Genomic DNA, 26,098 nt, shown 5'->3' with positions numbered 1-26,098 from the left:
ACTTTTCAAGTTTAAGAATCGGATTCTTTCTCTCTCCGTATTTCTCAAGGAAATTATCAAAAGTGTTACTGAAACTCATTTGGATACCTGCGAAGCGATGGAGAAGAATCATTAGGTTTAGCCACCAGTACAGTGGGATATCAGAAGCCTAGAAGGCATAAAGACTTGCCAAAAAAAAAAAAAAAAAAAAAGGAAAAAATCTTCCTAGTGCAGAGTTTGAGAAACCTTTTGAAAAACCTGCCCAGGACACAGACAGGTTTAACTTGAGCTGAAGCTCATGATTCAGATCTCCCCTTCCTTTTTGTTAAGGAAACTATTTTATTATATGTATTGTTTTCAAACAATTTGGTTTTTTTTTTTGAACTGGGAACCGGGAGGAGTAGAAGCAACTACAGATGCACAGATATATGGTTTTGTAGAGAACAGTTTATTACGAAGTAAAAAACAGAATAAGTTTTTACACAAATTAGAAAACTGTGACAAAGTATCAGCTAAATATTACAGTACTAGATCATATCTCAAGCTTTAATTTTTGATTTATAAGTCAATTACACAGGATAATTAATGCACAGGTAAGGTCTCATTCATCAATAAATACTTCGCTGTTTAATACCCTCCAAAGGAGAAAGGCAGAAACTCAAGCTCATTTGCAGATGTCTTCAAGCATGGCTGTCCTTTTGGAAATAACTACGTTAAAGTCCAGGTACATATATCCACCTTCCAGCGGAGACGAAGGTGAAGATGAGCAGACGCAGTCAATAACGCGTTACCGTGCCCACCGACGCTCGCTCCGGCCGCGTGCGGCACCTCCTCGGCCCCCAGGCAGCCTGCTGCCGGGCCCACGGAGCCCACCAGAAGGGCGGATCTCAACTGGAGATTTAAACTGCTTTGTCCACCACCTCAGTGAGGTTCCATTACTGTATTTTTTGCTGCCTACTTAATGAAGAGCGCTACCATAATTTTTCTAGAGTAAAAAAAGTTATTTCATGAGGGGGATTTTAATTAAAGCAATACTGCTTATCAGTACTTCCTGGGCAGGAAAGGCTGCTAGACATATCTGAAAATTCCCTTGAATTTTAATTACCTCACACCCCAGTATTTTCAAGATTTCATGGCATCAAGACTTTTAAAGACCTAATAAAACATCAGTGTTCTCTCACCTGACCCCAGGCACACAAAAGCAAGTCACAGATTCTTCAGCATTCTGGAACAAAACCAAACATCAAAAAAAACTTATGCGTATTTTTTGACCAAAGTATTCAACCTGAATATGCAAACCAGCTTGGTGAGCAAACTGCCCTTTCCTGAAGGCAGATGAAAAAACTTTGCAACATCTAAGGGGTTCGGCAGCTAGCCCAGGCCAGGTCTGTCTGTTCCCGTGTCCACCGAAGCAGTAAAGCAGCACGTGACAGCAGCTCCGCTGGCTTTCGGAGAAGGAGCTGCACCTCTGCCTGCAATGGCGAGATGCTGGGCTTGGGAGGCTGCTACTTTTGGCGTCTTGTCTGGGGAGGGATGAGCTCCAGAGCCAATGTGTTGGCACACGCAGGGCTACATATGGCGTGTCGGGTCGCGACATGAAGCGAGCGTCCCTCGCCTTCGGCAGACTGCACTTAAAGTGGCTTTATCCTTTGTAAGTCTGCGTGTGCTGGAATCTTTATCTTGGATTTTCACAGTTTTAGGGCAGACTTCTAGCATTTTTATTTCAATCACTACAAATTCATTTGGCCTGGAAAACAGCTGAGGATGGTTTGTTCAGGTTTGGTTTTTTTTCTTCCCCCCCTCCCGATGGCCCCAGAAAAGCAATGGCTGGTGCCCCTGTACCATTGCTGTACCATCCCTGTACTTTGGCCTGAAGAACCCTGAAGTTCTCACTCCTCTTACCCATCCAATTTCAGCCTTCAGCATGTCTTACTGCATGACTACCCACACAATACTTTGCTTGTTATGAACAGGCACTTTTCCCTCACATTTCCATTTAGTGTTCTTCCAGACCATGAAAAGACCACCCCCTTCCAGAAATCTCATCAGCAAAAGTCTTAAGTACATTACATAAGAGAAAGATTGTCATAATCAGAACAATCCACCACGGTATGAACCTGTGACTTTGCTCCCTCTGACGATTTGTCATCTAGTTCTCAAAAAAAAAAAAAAACCAACCCCCCAAAGAAAAAAAGAAAAAAGTGATAACATTATTTTACTATCGTGGTTCAGGTTCTGTTTCCTTGCACAGCTCTTCACCCATCTGCCAGCTGCTGCCCGGCACCGGACATGTGCCCGTGAGAGGAGAACGCAGTCAAAGCTGATTATTGGCTACCTCCAAGGGACTGGAATGTCTGCGACTGATCCCAATACATACACCAGGAAGCAAAGAAACTGGGGCTTGAAAGAGACGTATTCTTAACACTGGAATATTAAAACACAATATCTTCACTTCTGTAAAAGCTCCCTCTTCACTGAGTTCATTTACATTATGTGCTATCTTATATACTCAAATAGGAGGCTGTTAAAACATATATAAATACATAAAACCTTACTTTAATGCAGTATCTAAAAAGAAATCCCTGGGTATTGAACAACCGAAACTGAAAGACAGGAGAGAGAAAGGAATCTTTATCATTTTGGGGCTAATGGATTTTTAAAAACCATGTTAAATCATAGAGGACATAGAAATTAATTTTGCTGCATAATTCTGTCAACATTTTTTCCTCTGACAGCTATACCTGTTTGTCTTGGTTTTGCATAGGATGAGCAATTCCCCTCTGAAAACAGAAGATTTATGAAACATACATTTACAGTAAATCTTTTAAGTCCAATAGGTACTGGAGAAGCAGCTGGGAAGATGCAAGGCTTTACTATCTCAAGAGAACCTTTGACACCACAGCCAGGCTGTTACGCATTCATCCCCTAACAGCGGCAGGCAGCTTCCTCCCAGAAACGCAGGATTGCCTCTGTTCGTCAGCTGCTTGACTGCTGGAGAATGGAACAAGCAACTCTGGCAAGTTCAGGTTTTTCCCTGTATCAAACATCAAATAGGAGAAAAAATTAAAAATCATGCCTCTTCCATTCCCAAATCCATCAGTCCAGCTTTGTCTCTTTGGATCTGAAAAACGTTCATCGTAACCTCATTCCCAGTACCATCTCCAGACTCTCCAGCCCCTTTGTCCTGAAGCCCCCAAACTCCAGAAGGCAGATAAGCAGTGGGGAAGGTCCCCCGTTCCGCAATGATCCTCTGGTCTGTTCCGAACACATCACAGCTACTGCTGTTTGGAGAATCTGAGGCTGTCAGAGAGAAGGAATTCCAGTTCAACAGTATCGTCAGTGGTCTCTACTGGTACATTACTCTTTTCCACAGCGGGGAAGTAATTCCGTACTTCATGTCTTGAAGCTAATATCCTTGAAGTCCCATTGCAAGGACATGCCCCTGGCTGTTGCACGCTATCTGGGCAAACACGGTTCGGCTGGTAAACGCCTGGACAGGAATTTGGTTGGCCATGACTGGGAACATAGTATTTAGTTGCCACTGGACTTGCTTCGATTTGATTATGGAAAGGATTATTAGCCATGCAACAGGTCTGGAGACAGTTGTTATTTTTGAATCCATGATGAAGGCCTAATTTAGCAATAAGGGGCTTCCCAACATTCACTTCCTTTCTTTCATCCATTGTATCTTCTATTCCCGGATACTCATAGTGCAAGCAAACAGTGAAGATCAAGTGTTCCTGCAAAAGTGGAAAGAGACGGCGGGAATTAAAATAAAAAAAAAAAGATGTTACACTTCCTCCCCAAATAAACAATGTAGGAAACTCTTAAAGAGGCACAGTCTACTGGAGAAGATGACTAACATTTTTAGGAGCTAAAGACACATATTTGGTGAGACTTGTTTACTGAGGCCCTCTTTTGGTTAATACTTGCTCACCTGACAGTCTTTATTTCTAGAATCACTTGTATTACACCAGCTGCCAAAAGCACTGAAGAAGTACCCAGTGATGTCCAGCACAGATGTGCATGACACAAAGATACGGAGATAAACTTAACTGTGCCACAGCGTGTTGAAGTGAGACCCTTTCAAAAACTGCATGCCCAAGAGCACAGGTTGGACTGGAAGGAGATGAAATGTAATGTTTACATCTCCTGCTAATGACTTTGTAAGATGCTGCTGTGCTTCAGGTCACGTTCTTCTGGTACTACAGGGCACAGGAACACCCCCACAGTGCAATAGCTGATCTTCACAAAAACAATCATCTTGTCAAAGTTCAGTACGGGCCTAGAAAATACAGAGTGCCTTGCACGACACTATCAGGATTGCATATGCATTGATTCCCTGGCTCTTATTTTTCAGCTAAGAAACTAAAGTCACCAAATTGTGCTACTAGCCATTTTTTCCTCCGAAGAGCATGTTCCTTATGCAGACAATACATAGCCACCTCAACTGCAAAGCAACAGGGCTAAACTGAATGAAACTTGTGAGGAATAATGTATCTATTACCCTTAGTTTTTGCAGTGAACTCAGCCTGGTGTAGAGGCAGTGTTTGGGAAGGTCCTTTGATACTAAATAGCTTCCAGTTTCCTCGGGAGTTCCTTTATTGGCCTCTTTAGGATCCACATCCAGGTCCTGTTGCAAGAAAGAAATGAGAGCTCAATTGAGGGTAGGGAACGCGTAGATCATAAAATAGTTACCAGTATTTCTTTTTATACAGCCAGCATTTTCTTCTCCTTAAAGGGAAAGAAGACGCCAATCTTCCATTACTTGCAAAAGCTGCGAGACCACTGTTAGTCGCAGGCAGAAGGGGTTATGTTGGATAGATGACCCTCTTCTGCTACTAGCTCCTGTCAAACTTGCTGTGCTCGCTTCAGCATTGCTCTTTTTTACCTATCTTCTATGACGCACAGTACTACAACACTAATTCTGTGGCTAAAAATACATGTATTTATTATGCACATTAACTCAAATATTTTATTCATAAAGTGTCAGAAGCGTCCTCTTTGTTCTACCTAAAAAGGTTTTCTGCCCTACGTCCTCTTTCATAGACATCAGAAAAGGAGGATTTTTTGTCCCAAGGAGCTTTCTGTTTTACTCTTATCCTTCACGTTACTGTCATCAGCCGAGTAACATCAATGGAATGGGACGGGATCACCCAGGGGCAAAGAACTGTAAAACTAAAGCTTAAGAAACCTTGTCCTGCAAGGTAGGTGTCTCCTCAGCTCACGTAACAGCTGCTGACATTTAACATCTTTAATTAAATATAACAAATACTGGATATTAGACAACAAAAAACAAAGGGTATTTTGAAAAAGATGGGCTCAGATTCATTTTAATGTATTTTTATATATATTAAAAATATGCATTAAAAAACAGTAAATGTAAGCACCTGATTTCAACAGTCCAGACCCATTTTATTACAAAAGATGCAGTTTGACATGGAGAGACCAGACAGCTTTCAACTTCACTGGAAGGAGATGCCAAAAGGAAGCACTTACGAGCGCAAAGTCTGTAACGTAGGCTCTGCAAACTACTATTTCAGGTGGCTTCTTTACTATTCGCGTGTAAATTATCATGACATTGGAAAATTCGGCTGCAAAGCCCAACTGAATCTGAACACCACATTTGAATTCAAGATACATACTTTCTGGAAGCTCTGCAAATAAATAACACATCATTATGTTCTAAATAAAACTCAGCACATGTATTTTCTTTTTTTTTTATTTTGTTTTTAAATTCAGAAGTTTTAAAAGGTACAGACCTCTTCCTCCTGCCCTCCCTCTGGCTATCACTTGTCTATCTACCCTGAAGCAAAGCAGGTCAGAAGGCGGGCGCGCAGCCACGCTGTTTGCTGCTACCCCACGGTAACCGGCAGACGCCGCCAGAGAGGGCTGACTACTTCTGCTTCGCAGGTCTCTTTCCAATCTCTGCGCAACCAGCAAGGCAAGGTTTACTGTAACTAGCATACAGCTTACCGACCCAAGAATTTGTTTCCATATCTGTAATCAAATCAGCAAGGTGAATACAGTATATTCATATATATATATGAATATATATAGGAGACACAGCTATAGCATGATAGGAGCCTTTGAATTTGACAGCAGAACAAGTTTCAGGTTCTTTTTTTTTTCCTTTCACAGCCTACGTGCACATTGACAAAGCCTAGCCCACAGCATTTTTCTTCCATAGGAATATATCTGAAAGTGCTCAAGGGTCAATGACATCATTCTGTGTCTGCATGCTTTGTACGGATTCTTCTACTCCCACTGGAAGTGGATTATTTAACATTATCATAGACATACCTTTATACAAAGATAAAGGCTATTCTCTTCCCAAATTCCAAACACATTCTCTTCTATGCATGGCTTTAAACAAATAAACCATAAGATAACATTATGTCTTTATAATTTTTGTTTTGCATTTCAATCATTTAACAAACAAGAATTAAGGCCTAGTTTCCACAAATAAAAACCTACATCTGTGAAAGAGCCTGCCTACACAACTAGTTAAGTCTTAAAAATGCCACCCCTGACCCTCTGCCAAACCTGTCAAAGAAATTTTAAAATTTACTCCAACATATTTAGGTAAAAAAAAATAAAAGGGTCTTAAACCCCACTGCCCATCTTAAAAGAAGTCGAGAAAGCCTAGAAGTGATCTCACCCTTATTTTAGTTTTGAAAACTCCTTCTCATCAGGCACTTTTACCACCCAGTTCACCTGGCTGTTTTGGGTGATGACTTCAGAATGAGATTAGCGATGCCTTACAAGTGTCACTGTTAGACACAAACAGAGCCCTGGGAGACCATGCCAGGAGGCAGACACCACACAAGCCTCCCCTTCGGTGTCTGAGTGGTCTTAAACACACTTACTTGGGGTGAATTCTGCATGTCTCCTGTTCATTGAAATCCTACATAGAGGTAAACCTCAACACAAAAATTTCCAAGACCTGAACATACTAATGAAATTTCAGATATGAACTTAATTTTTACCGTTGCCATTCAATGTCACAACCCACCGACTAGAGATTATTAAGGAAGTACGTCCTCTTGTTTTTCCGATTGCGCAAGAAGGGTCATCTAAAAGTAGACTGTACTATACCATGAGCTTTGGCCCACTGTAGGTTCCGTGCCAGAGACTCTGCAGAAGATACGGTTTGTTGAATGGGATCAGTTAATGCCCTTTTCTCAGACAAACTGCTGCGGATCTCCAAAGCTTGCTTGCCTCTGGTAAGGTGACATTTGCCCATATCTAAAAATAAGATGCACATAGTTTCTCTCAAAATCAATGCTGCTGAAATGCTAACTACATTAAGTACACCACGGCAACGCTGTCTGGTTGCTACGGTTATGTCAGTGTCAGCACTTCCATAAAAACTCGCAGTTTCAGAAGGATTCATCGCCCAGCTATCTGCTCACTGCAGGCTCAAACAGCAGGCCAGGTGCCTGCAGGGAATCCTGAGGATTCTGCTTGTGTCCTAGTCAACACGCTCACATGAATTTCAAAACCAGTTCAATATCACAGCTCAGATTCAGTAAGGTCCTAATGAAAGTGACTAACTTAAAGCATACGAATAATACCATTGGAGGGGATTTCTGAAGAATTGGAGGCAAGTGGAGTATTTTAGGGGTTGATAAAGAGGCCAATACTGCTTATTTATCATCATCACAAGTGATCTGGATAACAGGACAGAGCGCACTCTCAGCAAGCTTGCAGATGATTAAAAACCGAGAGGAGTGGCTGATACACCAGAGGGTTGTGCTGCCATCCAGAGGGACCTGGAAAGGATGGAGAATTGGGCAGAGAGGAATCTCATGAAGTTCAACAACAGGAAACATTGAGTCCCGCAAGTGGGCAGGAATAACCCCACGCACCAGTACAGAGAGGGGACTGGCTTGCTGGAAAGCAGCTCTGCGGAGAAGGACCTTGGGGACCTGGAGGACACCAAGCTGACCATGAGCCAGCAATGCATTCCTGCGGCAAAGACAGCCTGCGGGCCAAGGGAGGTGATTCTCCCTCTCTGGTCAGCACTGGTGAGGCCACTTGTGGAGCGCTGGGTCAGTGCTGGGCTCACCAGTACAAGAATGACACATACGTACCAGAGAGAGGGCAGTGAAGGAACTCCCTTTGGAACACCTTCAAGTGTCATCAGGGCACCAATGTACGAACAGCCAATATCGGCTAATACTGACAACAACAGTTGTCACGCTGCCTGACAAATGAATCTTTCTCTCCACTCCGAGTTCAAGAATGAGATAAAGTCATAGGTCACACGTCAGAACATCTACAGCACATGACATTAACCTGGCAGTACAGACGAAGCAGTAGGAGTCACGCATATTTTACAGGACACTTGGGAAAGTGTAGGGAAAATAGCTGCTGGCAGAATTGTGACATGTTCTTATGGGGAGGCCATGAAGGTGAGAGGGAAGAGGAGAGAGAAATCTCAGAGAATAGTAACCCACTCAAGAACACCCCAAAGCGATGACAAAAAGGATGAGGGGAAGAAGAGGGTGAGAATGTTTTTGGATATTTGTTCATGATAAAATTTGTAAACTTCTTTAGCAAGCGAGCATCCAGCAGGAGGTGCCCTGTTAGAGCTGCTGCCAGGCTTCCAGCAAACACAGCTACAGCCAGCTCGGGATTCTACCGCTGCAAAGGAGAGCGCAGCAAGTCCTCAAATCGTTCCTTTGGATTTACGTAACGGCAGAATTGAGTAGTACTGTACGCAAACAAAAAGTGCAAATCGTAAAGCAAAAAGCTTTCTGCTTGAATGCACCTGGCAAAAGAAGAAAAACACATCACCCTGTGGAAAAAAACCCCAACAAACAAACAAAAAAAATTTCAGCCTTTGGAATAATCTGTTTTACCATCTACAGATCCTATTTCTTCAGGATAATTCTGGTATCTTCTGAAACTTTATTTAACTTTTCACAGAAACTTCATTAAAAGTTTACCAGATAAGACCTAAAATACAGACTGGTAAGTTTGTTTTATGGGCTGTAGTCAAGCAGCATACCAACGATAAGCGAAAAGACAGAGAATACATACCAGACAAACAGGCGAACAGTAACCAAGAACCATCACATTTCAGCGTGCATCCTGGGGTATGCTGGATTCCTATTGCCATCAATTTGACAGAAATTCCATGCTGGTATCTCAGCTAGTCCCTTTCCTCAATAGAGCACTGACAGAAGCCCTGTCAGTTTAATCTCTGCATTTCATTTTCAAGAGCCTGACCTGTTGACAGCAGAACTTTACCGTGCATTTAGGATCCTCTTGCATTTTTTCTACTTTTTGGATCTGTCAAAAGACAGACTGGGCAAAATTCTGAGACCTGCAGCTGCATCAAGTACACGCCAAGAAAATACAGCAGAACTTGGCTGATTATGTGCATTACCTGCAAATAACAGAATCTTACACAGGCAGCTCTTTGTTAATGGCCGTATCTATTCTATGTTTCAAGCAAATGTTTGCACAGAAGCAACACATTCTCCCTCAACAGTTTTCACTTTACGCTTCTCTCATCAATTATAAAAGTCAATTACCGAACCAGGCATATTAAAGTAGTGGATTGCCCTTTATAATGCTCTTACACCCTTTGATAGAGAGTAAATAATTACCATCACTATAGCACTCTTTGAGGTAGGTAGGCCTCGGTTAATTGTTTGAATGAATGTGGAAATGACTGGACTATCACCAGCAGCTGACACCACAAAACACAAGAGTAATTTTTGTGGATGGATAATTCATAGCTCCATGCAGAAAGAGACTCAGAACAAATAAGGTTCACTAAAAAGAAGAGTATAAATCTATCACTATTGAAGAAACTCAGATCCCTTTATATTATGAACTTCGTTAATGTGCTGCCCAGTAGCACCTGCTTCTTGATAAAAGATGTTATTTTAACAAAACGCAACAAGGAAGAGCTTAAAGTAATGTAACACGTTCCCCATGAGAAGAACGACATTTAAGCAAAGAAGTTTTTAGTAATGCAGGCTGAGAAAAGTGTTAGTACAGTAAGCTGGAGTTCACCTTCTGCAACCTCATCAAGCAGCACAGTAATCTTCTTGTCTTCTAACAAACGGTCCTTCAAGAACTTCATGAAGATTCCATTGGCCAGCCCCGACTGCTGAATTTCAAAAGCTTCTGCTCCTTGGCACCTATGAGATCACCAGTATCAGACAAAGAAAAAACACTGAACCATCTGCAGGATTAAGATCAACATGAGGACAAAAGGAGCAAAGTTGTGTTGGGAATGGGGGAAAGAAACCCTACAATTTGAAAACCAGGTTGTGTCTAAGTCCAACCTGCTCTTCATGTCCATTTGCAAGCAACTCATCCTGGGCAGATTTCACTTACAATCAAGCCGCTGACCAGAGCTTATGTCAAACTGTTTATATGAGAAGCTTAAATTTCTCTAAAGAGGTCTTCATTAAAGGTCTTGACTACTTCTATTCAACAGCTTTTGCACTTGACTTGAAAACTGATAGCAGGAGGTTATTTAGCTTTCTGCGTAAGTAACCTCTTCAAGTAGTTTCAAATGCGGCTGTAACTTTACTCTTTACACTTAGAATAAGAAACACGGGGGCCAATCCATATGCTACTCCTCAAATAATTCAGTAATTTATATTTCTAACACATTTTTTTCTAGAGATTTAACTTGCATGAACAGAGGATACACATGACTGAAGCGGGTACGGTACATAGATTATAGTTAGTCAAATGCTCCACAGTACTTGACTGCACCGTGAGCTCGGACAGAAGGTAAGTACCGTTAGGAGCACACAGGACACAGCTGCCCCCTCCCCACTGGCACAAAGAAACACAACATTATGGGTCTGAGGGGAAAATTATCTTTTTTCATCTCTAAGAAATCATATCTAGAGCAATTAGAGCAATATGTAAGTAGTAATAACGAGTAGAGCATTCCTACAAGTAACCATTAAAAAAAAGATCAGGAACCCTGCCCGGCAGTTTCTGGACTCACAGGAGTTACCCTCTATCTGAATGGGCGCGTTAAACACTGGGAATCATTACAAACGCGCTGCCACAGGCAGTTAGACTGTGGAATGATTCAATTAACGAAGTAACAAAGATAGTATCAGGACACAGATACGGATACAAATTACTGGTCCTTTAGCACGCAGTTAGCCTGTGTCTCTGTAAAAGATTAGCTATGCAATCTCCATGGTCACTTCTGGCTTCAAAACCTCTTTGGCGTAGCAGAAGCAAAACTTCCTTACGTTGCATATCCAAAAACAATGTTGGCCGTAACCTTCAGAGCATCTAAGATAAGAATTGTGTCATCATATTCGTTTCTGCAACAAATGGAAACACAAAAAAAAGTAAAATAATAATTTGAGAACTAATAATGGTAACAAACTCGACAGTTGTTCAAAATACCAAAACAGCATAGTTCAGAAATAGTCATTTTTTTTTTTCCTCTCCTACAATTCCTGAATGAATCCTGACAGCTAAAAGACAAAAAAATCAGTTATCATCCACACTCTTCATGAAGACTGTGTAAAGAACACAGTCGGATATCACACAGTACCCAGATGAGGGGATGCTATATTAACCAATATACAGTTTGGCTACAATCTCTTAAAAAATGACTTCTTATTTGTTTTCAAAACATGGTGTCTGCATAGTTAAGATGAGGCTTATGGAGCCGTATTTTCTATTTGGACAGCAGATTGTGAAGCTGAACTGGGTCACTGGGATTTCATTAGCAGTGAAGTTCAGAGGCTCCACAAATACTAAAGCACTAGCGATTTTCTATTATGAAACATTCCTTCGAGACCAATTTTCAGAAGTGCTGACTGAAGAGCTGATTTCAAGTGCAAGTTTAATCAGGCATAGTAGTCTCTTAACATGGAAAGAAAACAGCACTTTGGTTAGAGAAATCCGATAAACCAGTTGATTTTTAAGCTCTGAATAAAGATACAATCACCCCAGCATAAAAGCAGTTGACAAAATCCATGCCTCTCAAAAGTTCTAAAATAAGCACCTCACTTAAGCCCTGCTGTCAAATTAACATGCCTTTGACCATATGGGTTCTCCGTCCTCCCTGTAATGATGAAGATGGTTAATGATGCAAGGGGAAAGGGTAATTTTTCTTCTTTAAGATGCCTCATTTCACTTTTATCTAGTAAGACTGATGCTTTATAACTTTTAAACAACAACAAAAAATAGAGGAAATAAGTGTCATTCAATCCAGAGGCAAGTATCTACCCATGGAAACAGAAGTCTGATCACCAGCTTCACGTTTCCATCCGAGGCCAAAGGCAAAGCACGTCTATGAACGAATCCTATTGACTTTCGCAGCACTCAGGTGCAGGCTGGGAATTCTTGGCACCGTGAACTTTCAAGTGAATTCTCAGCCTAGACTAAAGATTTCTCCTCAGCGTGAAGTCCAGCTTTCTCTCAAGATCCCTTGCTATTCTCTCGAAGTGGCTGTTCAGTTTTGTTTGCTCATTTTTCAAATAGGTTCGGTTTTAATCTGTTGCTGCAGTGAGTAAACTGAACTTCACAGTTGGTTCCTAGTATTACAGTCATTTACCCTCTCCCTCTATCGTGAAGCAAAAACATCCCTCAAACATCTAATGTCAGTTCTCACTATTCATGAATTATACCTTTTCCGACACATATCCAGGAGGAAGACATTCAGTCCCGTCTCTTTTTCCTGCATTCGTTTGAGGATGTTCTGCACACACAGACAGTTTGCAGATCGGTAGGGGTTTGGAGCGTCAATAGGAACCATGAAACTGTTTCCATAGTTTTCGTAGCCATGGCCAGCGTAGTATAACAAACCTGAGAATTCAAAAACACGTGCGGCTGAAAACACAGGTCAAGAGTACATTGGAACATTTCTACCAATTTCAGCATGGTCAAAAACTTCATGCAGTATGTGTCTGCGGGAGATGAAGATCATTCAAGCTACTCCAAGCTTATATTGACAGGCCTTTGTAAATACAGGAAGGAAGGGCAGGTGGGGGGCGGAAATCACGTTAACATCAATTTCACAATACACAAACACAGGAAATTTAAAAAAAAAAAAGTCACTCATGCAACAGAATCAATTAGATATTTGCATCAAACACACAAAGTTAAATACTCTTAAAATGCTTTACACAGAGTTATGACTTCTAGCAGAAGTAATCTGTTATGTATAACATGTAACTCGCAGATAGGAAGGAGGAAACGTGCCAACTGTAAAACATCTCCACGTGCAATTACAAAGCTTTGAGCAACAGTGAGTCACTGCAGAATTTATAGACAGAAAAAAGATAGCACTCAACAGTTTGGATGGATTTTTTTTTTTGAGAGATGATATAATCTTTAAAATTATTCTCCTTTATTTTTTTTTTTTACTTACCATTAATCATTGGCAATTCTTAAAAGTATTTTAACTAGAAAAGAAATGAGAGAAAAACCTTGCTTGCACCGTGAAAGCATTTTACAAGTTTTTAGTTTTGCTGTACAGTCAGTTTCTCCATTTGTTTTGGTCTTTTTTTATAAGGAGAGATCAGAAATATTTTTACATTTAGAAGGGGGGAAAAAAAAAAAAAGATTATTCCATGATCATATTTGGTAGGACTCCAGAGCACATTCTCATTACCAAACTACCAACAACTCATTTTCAGTTGATTGCATCTATGTCTCTTTAGTTACAGACTCATGACCCCTGTGGGTCTACTAAACAAACAAATTCTTTGCACACTTACCTAGACACAAAAGATTATCCTACCATCATGTGTTGATACACAACAGCCTACAGTATTTTAAGATTTAAAAACTTAAATAAAACATGCAATAGTTTTGTATAAAGAAAACATATCATGGAATTAAAAAAAAGCTTTTCTTAACCCTGAAAAAGGGAACTGCAACCTAGGGCTTAGATTTTACTTATATGAATAAAAATTTCAAATATTAAGGTCATATGAATTTGCAGTAAGATTAGATGATCTTAGCATTAACAACCTCCGCCGCCATAAAATGCAGTCACCAGAAGCTCGTATGATTCAATGGAATTTTCCTATTGTCTGTTCCCAGTGCTGTTTTTGCTAATGCGTGGTAAGTTCCATCTTCTAAAAAGAATTTTTATCTATACAAAGCAGTCTATGGGTCAGATCTTCAATTGGTATGTAGTGCTGTAGCTGAATGAAAGTCAACAAAAATATGACAGTTTATGCTAACTGGAGATAAGGTCTTATGTCATTATTCTTACTAAAAATAGCTGTGAAATTTATGTCACTACAAAACTTGAATATTCAGAAGAGAAGAAAATAAGCCTTAGCCAAACATATTAAGACAATCAACATTTAAATCAGCTTGCATAGGCAGGTATGCTAGCTATTTTTCCCTTTTCATTACAGATAGCTACGACAAACGAAAACACTTCTCTCGCATAGCCCTGCACTTTTTGTAAAGGAATACCACGATATAACGATAGCCTTCAAACTAAGCCTTCGGTTCTCTTCTACTTGTAAGCTCTCAAGTCATTACCAGTTATGCCAAGACCTTGCAAATCGCTGCATTCCCTCCCACAGTGCCCGGCTTCTTTTTAAGGGGAGCAGGCAGAGGCAGGAGCAGCAGCCAGCGAGCGCAGCCAGGGCAAACTCCGGGAGGCAAAGCTTCACTTAAACCAAGAGCCTAATGGTTATTCATCTGCCAGGGTCTTGGAAAATAGCAACAGCTTCTTTCAATTAAAAGTTAGATTTCTAAAGGGCACAGAATGTAAAGTGCATGATTAAAAACCTAAACAAATAAAGGTACTATTGGGCTATTTATAAGATTCCAAAGTTACCTGAGACTGGGTAGTTTCAAGACAGTTAAAAATGAAATTAAGTGCCAAGTGCATGACTCCATGCTAGGTCCTAAGTTAAAAGGAAACTCTTAAATTTGATTTCCACAGAGTTTGGATTATATATATACACGTATGAGCGTATGTTAGATAAGTAATTGGACTAAGGAAACAAGTCTAATGTAAAGCACAGTTTACCAGAGTATTTCCTCAATTAACAGAAATATTTCAGAAATGACAACTACATTTCTTTTCTATCCTTGAGCAGATGACTGCGCTGTGCGTATGTGATGAGTACCTGCAACAGTTAATACGCTGAGCTCAAGATCAGAAATAAACCTCTGCATACCAAAGTAAGCAGAGTAAACATGTTCGGAGGGCCTCATTAGACACTTTGACACAACAATTTTAAGTAGGCTCAAGTTCCTCATAGACGTCAGCATCTAAGTGATATCTATGTCTCTGTCTCTCTCTTTTTTTTTTTTTTAAAAAGAAACTAGCCTAACTATTTTTAGCCTTTAAAGCATATGGGTCTATGCTTTTACTCTTTGTGGGATACAATATTAATTGCACCCTACATTTAGAACAACATAAACTAAGACATTAGGAGACAATCATCATCTCTTTGTTTACTACTCCTGCTCTGGATGAACAGTACCTGAAATGCCACTTTCCTGGCAGTAAGCAGGAATTACACAATGTCATATCACGAATATCTGTAACAGGGACTAAAGAGGAGTCGCCACTGTGCCTCTTCTGTTTGGAGTTATGCCCACTAAAAATGCAATAAATCATTACCGGTTTGTGCACTGACGGCATCTTTGATATGCTTTAAGCCATTAAGAGCCACTCTCCAGAAAGAGCAAAGTGACCATTTAAATCAAAGTAGTTACTGCCAACAGTACTGAAAGAATGCTCTGCTTACCTTTCAGAAATATCAACTTGCTGGAAACATACAACTGTAAAAATATGCCTTATAAGAGCTTTCATATGGTGCTGGTGAGAGATTCATTAAAGCCTTTCAGTATTTTATTTTCTAAATTCATGTGAACAATTATAGAAAAAAATTAAGAAGGTGCAACAACCTAAAAGCTCACTCAAATGTATAAGCACATCTATTTCCCAGGGTACAAAAAAAGAAAACTGCTCTCAGAAAGTCTACTCTACTCTACTGCCATAATTAGTCTTCACGTCATGCAAGTTTTGGCGCTGACATAGATGCCCAAATGTCAGATCAGCCAGTTCTGCACAGACAGAGCATCAGGTAACACACCATTTAAAAAGTCATACTAAGAAATAATCTGACCTTGTGTTCCAAAAAAGACTCAAATAATGTTTTCCCGGGTGGCCATTACTATAGGAATTCTGCAATTTAAATAGGACAACTGGCAGAAGGCTTTGGTCCCTGTTCTAAATAATTTCTGGAGTCGCTTATGCAATCTTAGCTGTTAGAAAAATGACAAAAATCATGGCATTCAGCAGCAAATTCCTCAAAGCCCACAGAATAATGTTTCTTACACTCCAAGCCAGGTCATTCTAGGCCTTTTCCACACAAGACATGGAGGTTTTTGCTCTGTGCGTCAATTCCACCATGCTCTCCCCCAGCTGGCACAGCCACCAGTTCTGCCTCGTGCTTTGTCCCTCAAAATCAAGTTTATGCCAGACAAGAAATCCCAATATATGAGTCCAATATATATCCATATATATATATATATATATATGTCTCTAAGGATCAAGGCACATCAGCACTAGCAACGCATACCAGACCCAGTTGGTCAGCCATCATCCCAGCAGAAGGCACTTCCTGCTGCAGCATGTGGAGGAGATCGTAAAATTATTATTAATATTCTATTACAGGTAGCTTATAAATGGATGTGTGACACAAATAACAAAAGCTTGGCGGGGGGGAGGGGAGGAGAAGAAAAACATGATAAACATGCATCTTTTAGTACGCATACTTAATTTGTCCTCCTATAACTTAAACCAATAGTGATGAGATGCTGCAGTACGATCATTAAAGTGATGCTGCAATTTAAAGGTGAGAGCCTTGGATTTTTGTGGGGTGTTATTTTTAAATCTCAAGAGTTTAATGAGGAAAAAAAAAAAAAGAGGGCTGCTGCCTGCTTAAGCAGCATACCCACTATTAAGCTTTCCATCTAATGCGCAAAGACACACAGAAAGAATAAATTTTATACTTCCTACTCAGACCTTCCACAGAGCTGTGAAACAATAGTGGTACCCAAGTTCTGCCCAAACAGGAATCTTAGCATTCAACTCAGCCAAAAGCCCTTATGACTGGCAGCTGCAGAAAGTCAGAACCTGAAGTCCATAGCTCACCAATTTCTCAGCTGATGCCTTACACAAGATATATTCTGCAAAGGATAATGTGAATTCTTCTCTGTTATGTTTTACTTCTTTAAAGTGCGTAGACATAACTTTAGAGAACTGCATTTTCATTTTACATAAACAAACTTCTTTTCAATTTGCTTTTTGAATTAGAAATCCAGGTTTGCACAACTCTCACTCCCTGTGAAGCACATTATGAAAAACTCTGTGCTTGTCAAGCCAGTACCACAATAACTGAAAGGAACCAGCAATTCAAAATAAGGATTTCTATTTAACCTGAAAACTTGGCAAAAAAGATTGCACCTGATCTGTTGAGTGTTGTGCCCTAATTCTAAAGCACAATGTTTTCCTCTTATTTCCATATTGCATATTTTGGTTCATAATGTCTTCATGAGAGATACGCTTTGCTACTGTGTCCCACTGTCCTCCCCCCCAGCAAACCTGGCAGGAGAGCGCAGCTCCCCGCCACGGCAAAGCACGGCACCCTCTTCCTCCGTTCCTTACGGAGCCGGTGGGCAAGGACTGAGCGAGCAGAGCAGCCCCCCCGGCAGAGCGCCAGGAGGACAGGAATCCGGAGGGAAAGAGCATTCTGCAGACAACCAGCAGGAAGAGAGGGGAAGAACGGAAGGGTCCCAGCAGCCGGCCCAGAACACGTTCCATGCTGCACTTCAGGCTGCTCCCCACCTCCCCAGCTGAAATGCGCCCAGCAGGGTACATGTGTCAAGGGACTGGCCAGCCCGGACCACACCGATAACTTCTAGGTGCGGGGCATCGTCTGCAGAGCACGTTGTCAAATATGCTACACAGAGGCAGCTGCTTTTATCAAACACATCAGTACTACCAAACAAAAAAATGCACTGCAGTTTTAGGCACGGTTAAAGAAAAAAAGTTCAAACATTTTATCTGTTTGAAGATTAAAGAAACGATAAAATTTTAACCAAAGTCAAAGGATATGCTGGTGGGTGTTTAAAACTTACTTTTCCCATTATACATACATGCTGTTTACCATTAAGTTTGTTTTGCTATCACATGCAGCGAGCTGTCAGAGGTAAATACCAGATGTTTGTGTACCTGATACATCACAAAACTGACCTACTTGAGAAGCGATATCATGTGTTCTTACCGTATACTCCTTTGTCCAGGAGAAGTAAAAATTCATCCACTGCATTTCGCATCTCGGACTCAGTAAGATCCAGCAAAGAAACAACTTTGAAATCCAGCTGCCTTAGCAAATTAGTCAATTCATAGACATCTACCATCGGAGCCTTGAGCTGGGGGTGATTCCAGTAGCTCATATTTCCTATTAGCAAAGCTACCTTGTCTGTTGCTGCAGAGACAAAGGAAAAACAAAACCACAGCACGTTTACATATTCCATCGCTTCAATACCTTTAAATTTAATTTCTTCTAAAGTGAAAATAATTTCTTCTAAAGTGAAAACAGTATCCAATCTCACTTCAGACACAACATTTTATGTTATTTTAAGCATCACCCTACATCAACAATACAGCTCAACTCTCCTCATTCAAAAAACAAAGAAACATTTCAGCATGCTCTGACAGCCAACATATCTGAACTGTGATGCATCTCAGACAGGATAATTTGTCAAGAAGTGAGTCACTAAGGTATCTCCCATTTCTTTCATTTTTCTAAAAGCACAGATAATTACTGAATTCCCCCATGCACGACGAAATCTAATAAACATGAAAATTCTTACAGCAAGTTGCCAAAGCTATGGTCAGTATACTTTCCCACCAAACTCAAATTTTCTTATGCTTCTTAAAACACAAACAAAAAGCCACAACACACAAGAGACCACTTTCACAGCCCCAACTCCCATGTCCCGTCTCTCTAAAACATGGTACTTTTAGGTGGAAACTTTTACACGTCAGAATTAAAAAGTTTTATTGCTATTTGTTAAGGTTTCTTTTTACTGTTCATCTGATTAAAAACAGTTATCTAGAGATACAAGAAATTTACAAAATTCAGAGAGAAATCAACTGATATTCTCATAGTTTGAGTCACTTTCACATCGACTTTATTTAAGTCGCAAGTAATTCTGTTGTGAGTAAACAAAGCTGCAATGAAAGGGGAAAAGAGTCACATTGACAGAAATGCTTTCGAGACCACTAGCCGATTTTTATCACAAAATTGCACACTAAGTTGCAAAAAGGCACTTCCTTCCTGCTTTGTTACTCCCATAAGGAATTTTCAATGGGAATTATTGTCCCCCAGCTCTGGTGGCAAACGAGCTCATGTGAATGCCCCAAACCTGCTTTGGAGTCAGGAACCCCACACAGCCGGATCCCGAGAGAATCCCTGTCCATAGCCTCCATGTCTAACATTCCACCTCCTTCAAACAAGATGTTTTTGACATTTTTGCAGCTGCAAAACCTCCAAAGTCTCGAACAGTGTAAACTATTTTAAACAGCAGAGACTGAGTGCCAGCGGCATACTGTCATTGAAAAACACTTTTTAAAGTCAAGCTTCCTAATTAATTCAGAAAAGATGAACCAGGACTGAGGAGCACTTACACTCCCTTACACTGATGATCCCGAAAGAGTGGTAAAATTTTGACAGAGGCCAGCAGCCTTTCCACCTGGTTTAGTATTGACATGAAAACAGGCCTGACCACAGTCGAGTCTACCATGCAAATTTAAGAATGTGATTAAAATACTATTCTCCAGCAACTATTCTTCATAACACGCATAGGCCATCCATCTATCTTTACGAGCTTTAGCTCGGGATCAAAGCCTGTCCACACTGTGCACTGGAAGAGCTGAGCTTGCAGGGACAGCACACCCTCAGCAGACAGAGTACCAAGCCTTTTTATCACATCTTTCTAATTACCACTCTCTCCAATCATCAAAGTATTCAAAGTAACGGAGTAACACACTTGCTAAGGTCGTGGCCAGAGGAATTTGAAACAGTAAACTGAAACAGAGGAGTTGTAGACGCTCCACCAAGTCACTAAAAATACCAATGCCCTCCCCCTAGTTTACTGCTGAAAGGGCATGCAAGCATTATAAAGGACTTGAAAAATACACAGAACTCTCCCCCTGGCAGCTCTTTAACATGCACTACCGTTATTTCACTAGCAGCAGCAGGAGAAGCAATATGCAGAAGCGGCAAAAGCTATTTCCTAGATATGAAACACATACGTGCCTTACAGCTACAAAACTACTTACCAACAGGTCTGTGATGGGATTGTTCTTGTAGGTCTGCTTGAAATAGATTAAAAGAGCAGATCGTCAGTAACTACAGTCATCGCTGCCAATGTCCGCAAATGAACCGCATGTTCCGTACAGCCACAGTCTATAGGCACTGCTTTTAAGTTATTAGTTTAAAATAAAAAAGTGCTCTTTTTTTTTGTTTTGGTGGGGCTTTGGGGTGTTGTGTTGTTGTTGTTTACCTGATTTCCTTCACCCTCTTCCAGCAAACATAGCCCAATAGGATATGAGTAGCTAGTTCTATAAATTAAGAAGTAACAGATGCTTACAGTACGATTCTGAATCTCACAATTTTCAGTAACATCCCGAAGAGTTCATCCTCTCCAAATGAAATGCAGACATGCACGATGGGGGATGTTTAGCAGAGATGCCCATCTATATGTGAAAACTCTTATTTTGTACTTCACAAAGGGGCGGCAGAGCCAACCCTCTGCCAAGAGGAGCAGGTAAGCGATATGCCAGTGGTACACTTTGGATAACGGGTTACACATCATGGCAGTACCACTTCAGTGACTAAGACTAAGTCTTGGCAAAAGTAAACCTATCTTTGATGTCTAACTCAGGAAATCATGAGACCTTTGTGATTTGAGATTTTGGGAACACTGCACCAGGGATAATCCCTTATGGAGCACTATTCCAGATCTCTGTTTCTATAATAAACACCAAACAGGCTTCAAATCACAATAACTCACTCCAACATTAATCTATGAAATATACCAATTCAACATATCATGGGTGACAGCCAAACACCTTACATTTTTTCACCTTAATCATCTGAAAAAGCAGCAACATACTAAAACTTAACAGACATGAAAGCAAAAGATAATTTCTTCTGTATTTGTATAAATACACACGCAGTATAAAAGAGCAGCTTTGTGTGATTTTACAATGATAATAGCAGCCCTATGATTCACTATATTCTTCAAGTTAATTTATTGGAACCAGAAAGCTGTGCCGCTTTTAACGTGACATCTGCCCCTATTAAATCCCCAGTTATAAATACATACAAATAACGTAAACTAGATATTGTAACCCAGCTGGGCTTTAGTGATTTGTAACATAAAATGAAGATGCAAAATTAAAGTGTTTCAAAACTTGTCACTTACCTGATTTTTGAAAATCACTTAGATCTTCTGTGAAGAAATACACCAATAAAATCATAGTTTAAACAAGAAGCAAGAAATAAATTTTGTATTAATAAAAATATAATTAAGTATCATGCCATTATTAATTGAAGCCGAACATTAGAAAACAAACTGCCTCTCTAAAATACTTTTGGCTTTGCATTTCTGTAAATCTAACCTTTCATATGTTTATTCCACAGGCAGAGAAGAGAAAATCCTACATCAATATACTAAGCTATGCCTGACATAGCATTATAATATAGCAGATCTCAAAACAGAGGGGAAACACATACTATGCCTCAATCCCACAGGCATGCAAGCAGCTGAATGAATAAGGAACAAGAGGTCAGAATCACCCTTTTGAAAAGTAGATGTTTGAAGGACTGATGAAAAAGCACCATCCTGAGCAAGAAATCTTGCTTGGTAAAACCATGTGTATTCAGAAAGGCTTCAGATACAATTTTCCAACATTCTAAGCTACCACGGGTTTCATCTAATTATTGTGAGAACACGGGAAACTATGGAAAAGAAAATAATTTATTTGAAGCCCCAGAGATTCGTCGGAGCAGGGCTGCTCCATGCCCAGAGCCCTGGGCAGACCTCTTCTGACACAAAAGCTAATCTATCCACGTGGAAGACTGCAGTGACCTGAGGGGATACTACTGTAGGTGTTACTGTAGATTAGTAGCAGAACGATGTTGCATCCAAGTAAACTCTAGTTTAGGTGTAGACCCCCACAGACAACACAGTGGTTATCTTCTGCTTCAAGGGTCAGTTAAATCACAGGTAACTAGGAGGCTTTTGCACAGCACTCCATCAGGGAATGCAGACACCCCCAAGCCAGAAAAGGTGCGAAGGCTCAAAGAGATGACGGGTCTCGGAAGCTACGCCATGGAAGGGGCTGACACCGAAACACGTGTCACTTATGTGTTCCAGTGAGTGACAGTACACAATCCCCTCACAACATTAAACCTTTAACAAAAGGGCTAAAAAGGAACATCCGCTCTGCTTAAACTTCAAACAAGAAATGCTGGAAGTTGCTGGAAACACCTCTTGCAGACAGCAAGCTGCCAGTGGAACTAGCTCTATCCAGCTCTCTAAGGTCACCCAGGCTCCTAAACATCTTCAGCTTTTCTTGCGAGGATGTTGCCTCCTGAGCCCAGCCAAAGAAATCTCAAGATCTTTAGATTTCACTGGAAAATGTAAGCACAGGACACAAAAGCAGTGCAAAAAAGCAATCAACTTTGAATGCCACAGAGGAAGAAAGTAGCTTGTTTTTTCTCCTTATGAAGGCAAGGAGGAGAGAAGCACATGCAGAAGGAATGCTGCATCACACATCAGTCTTTTAAAATAGACTGAAGCTCTTAACCCACGCATGCTTTTCAGCAACGCATTCAATGATTCATCACCCCCACCATTAATTTTTAAAAATTGATTCACAACTAAAGGTTTACTTTACCTTCTGTGCACTCCACTGCCATAGCTTTCCTTCCTTGTGTTTTAAGGGGGGGAAAAATTGGAAGACAATTGCTCTCAGTTATGAGAGTTAGCACACAAACTGGAAAGCAAAGGTCACTTCCAAGCTTCTCTGCAGTCTGGCTCATTTTATAGCAGTATAAATCAGCACTGATCACAATGCTGTATAGTAATTATTACTGAAACTCTGGAGTAATAAACTAGAATATTTCTTAGGATAGGAAAAAACTTTTCGTATGAATTATGCAATAGTGTACTCAGATATATGTGAAACCTACACAAACAGATCTTCTTCTCTTTAGTTTACTGCAAATACATGCACACACACTAAGCCATGTTATACGCATTTATTCTGCATGCTATGAATAATCTCACCTGTCCTGATTGCTGAGGGAGTGTAACACAGCTCATATCCCCAACAAGGGTTAAACTGGTTTTCGGTTTTGAAAGAAACACAAAGAAATCAGCTTGCAATCTGCTGACAAGCCGTGTACCTGCTAGCAATGTCAAAAAGCGGTAGCATTTCTATCCTTGTTCCTATAAAAGCCCAAAGAATTTTACAGCTGGTAAAGCACTAAAATTCCATTTGCTGCAAGCACACACAGCTGTTTTAACAAATGGATAAACTAAAAAAACAGAAGGCTATATATACTTGGCTTAATACTGAAAGCTTCAAAAGTAAATTCTAACCATAGGGAAGAAATTGATAGATCAACTGACCTATATCAAACTGAAAAACTCCTTACCTATAATGACTTCTATCTTCTTGCTGTCTTGATCTTCCTGGTCATTGTATACGTGACACCAATATGTCCCCTGATGTTCCACATCCACATAAGTTATCTAAACAAGCATCATCACAGTCACCCCGCCAGACCCCAAAACAATACCTGTATCGGTTTCGTTTAAGCCCACAAGCAAGGAAGAGTAAAAACTGAAAGCAAAGCCTAAACAAATCCAAAAGCTCACTCTTCAGTAAGCTGGACAGCACGTGTGTTCTAGAACTGCTTTCCAGAATTGAAGAAGGCATGCAAATCCACCTCACAGGCTTGAGATGCGTTCACACTGAATGCAACAGCTCATGCAAATCAGTCCTTTGCAGCGCGGATAGAAAGCTTTCACTTTTACTGATACTTAATCTTTGCTATCTCAATACATCACACTAATCCAAAATCCACTATAGCCTTCCACCCCATGACTACAACCTGAAATGTGTTCAGGATTAAAATTATGCACCCAAGAGCCTCAGAACAACATGGGCAAGTCAGAAACGACAGAACAGGAGAGCAACTTATAGCGTGCACTTCCACAAGAGGTTGTCAAAGCCACAAAGAAGTTATTTTGTTCAAGGAGAGATGTGTGATAAGTTAAAGGTGGTTACACATTAGTCCCCCAAGGCTGGCACTTTGCAGTAACTTACCATGTAGACATTTTTGCTCCCATTTGCCAAGGGAAATCCATTTCTGAACCACTGGTAGTGAGGAATTGGGTTTCCAACAGCTCCACATTCTAGTACCAAAGCATCCCCCACTGTCAGGTTTTGTGGCTGAGGCTGAACACAAATGCGTAACTTGTTTTCAGGCAAACCAATTAAGCTCCCTTAAAAAAAAAAAAAAAAAGAAAAAAGGAAGAAAAAAGAAAAGAAAGAGTGAGACAATCTAACCACACATAGACTAACAACAACTGAAAACATTCAGAATAGGCTGTGTGTGTCCAGTCACTAGCAAGTTACAACAAGAGGTAAACAACAAGAAAGTTAAAGAATTGCTTTTTTGGTCCAAGAATCCTCTAAGAATTAAAAGGATCTGAGACTGTGTATGTTTTCCATCTATCTATTCTTATCCACCGCTGTGGAACTTCATTTCTCTTCTGCTTTTGTGACCAGCACAAGAGCGCAATAGTTGGAAACCACATTTTTAATCAGCCCTTTTTCACATCTGTGCAAGACAGCAATGAGGACCCAAGTTCCTCTAACAAGTGGGAAGACAGACTTTCAGAAAACAATGTTTTTGCCACTCACCATGAGATGTACCCTGAAGATCACAAACTTCAAGTCGTGCCCACCGACTGAACACAAAGGAAGATTCGCTGTTCACTCGGCAGATGTAAAAGCCAGAATCATTTACATTCACCGGATTCAAAACCAGCTCCGGGGAATTACCATGGGGAACCTGAATTACAGGTGAACCAAGACATACTGAAGTTTAGATTGATTTAATCTAAACCAGGATGAAACATTAGAATATCTATTTCAATGTCCATAACACCAGCCTGAACTCCTTCATTTATCTGAAAGTTTTGGATGAGAAAGTCTCGTTCTAGGTATTCAGTAGCTCAGAGAGAGGCTTTCTTCCAAAAATAATTCATATGCCTCTACTTAAGACAACTCTGAGCTTTTAAGGCAGTTGAACAGTTATTCCTGAAATTAATAATTTTTACCTTTCTCCACAAATAACTCGGAATAATTTCTTAAGCACCACTCCAACCAGCACGAGTGCTACATTCAGCTCTAGTCTTAAGATATATTCAGCTATGACCAGGAAACTGTAACATTCTTTCACAGAAAAATAATTTTTCGCTACATCTACATTTCAACTGTAATGATCAGGAAATTACTGTAATCATATTTTTTAAGCCAGGGTTTGCATGATCTAGCTAAACCTTTAGAAAGGTGCAGAAAATGAGTTAAAAATTTCAGTCCTAACAGCAATTTAAAATAACCATAAACTTACTGCATTTTTAAAAATAGTACTTACAATAAAACATCATTAAGAAAAAAAGTGCATTCATCTTGTAGAAAGATAACCAGGACCAGAAATACGGGCACAAGTGCTGCCATTCAAATTGCAGAGGCACGAGCTCATGTGCATTCCAGCATTTTGCTGAAGAAATCTGTGGCACGACTGAGTTCAGGCCTTCAACTCTTCATTCTTAGGAAACCAGTTTCCATCTATCTAAAACCAACAGCAACTGGCATTTGCTCCAGTGTGGTGGTTTCTCAGCAGCCTTTGTTAAATTTCTTGGTAGCCTGAGAGGCAAATAAACTTGCAGTTTCCTTACTGTCACGTTCCAAGATTAGCCTTCCAGGATGAAGTGGTTGGAATATAAGGAACCACCTTATTGATTTAGCACATCGATA

The 26,098-nt window shown here is 40.4% G+C and overlaps 1 protein-coding gene across 8 annotated transcripts in view; it reads right to left on the bottom strand.

Annotated features, from left to right (window-relative positions):
- Positions 1–414: 414 nt before the first annotated feature.
- Positions 415–26,098, bottom strand: part of MALT1 (MALT1 paracaspase) — a 34,035-nt gene continuing 8,351 nt past the window's right edge. The window contains exons 4-17 of one of the 8 annotated variants that reach the window (XM_063320576.1): positions 24,980–25,130; positions 24,380–24,558; positions 23,706–23,802; positions 22,943–22,975; positions 21,466–21,492; positions 20,318–20,353; positions 18,255–18,458; positions 12,615–12,792; positions 11,223–11,297; positions 10,012–10,139; positions 7,078–7,227; positions 5,479–5,636; positions 4,487–4,612; positions 415–3,719 (exon numbers count right to left, since the gene is read on the bottom strand). In XM_063320576.1, coding sequence (XP_063176646.1) covers positions 3,255–3,719; positions 4,487–4,612; positions 5,479–5,636; positions 7,078–7,227; positions 10,012–10,139; positions 11,223–11,297; positions 12,615–12,792; positions 18,255–18,458; positions 20,318–20,353; positions 21,466–21,492; positions 22,943–22,975; positions 23,706–23,802; positions 24,380–24,558; positions 24,980–25,130 — 2,007 coding nt within the window. In that variant the 3' untranslated portion in view covers positions 415–3,254. Of the gene's footprint in view, positions 3,720–4,485; positions 4,613–5,369; positions 5,637–7,077; positions 7,228–10,011; positions 10,140–11,222; positions 11,298–12,614; positions 12,793–18,254; positions 18,459–20,317; positions 20,354–21,465; positions 21,493–22,942; positions 22,976–23,705; positions 23,803–24,379; positions 24,559–24,979; positions 25,131–26,098 lie in introns of those variants that run through there. The other 7 variants (XM_063320577.1, XM_063320578.1, XM_063320579.1 and 4 more) reach the window with 7 other exon arrangements.

The sequence above is a fragment of the Chroicocephalus ridibundus genome, chromosome Z (assembly GCF_963924245.1).
Source record: "Chroicocephalus ridibundus chromosome Z, bChrRid1.1, whole genome shotgun sequence".
NCBI lineage: Eukaryota > Metazoa > Chordata > Aves > Charadriiformes > Laridae > Chroicocephalus > Chroicocephalus ridibundus.
Note: the sequence above shows the minus strand (reverse complement) of the source record. Positions and strands in the feature narration are given on the sequence as shown.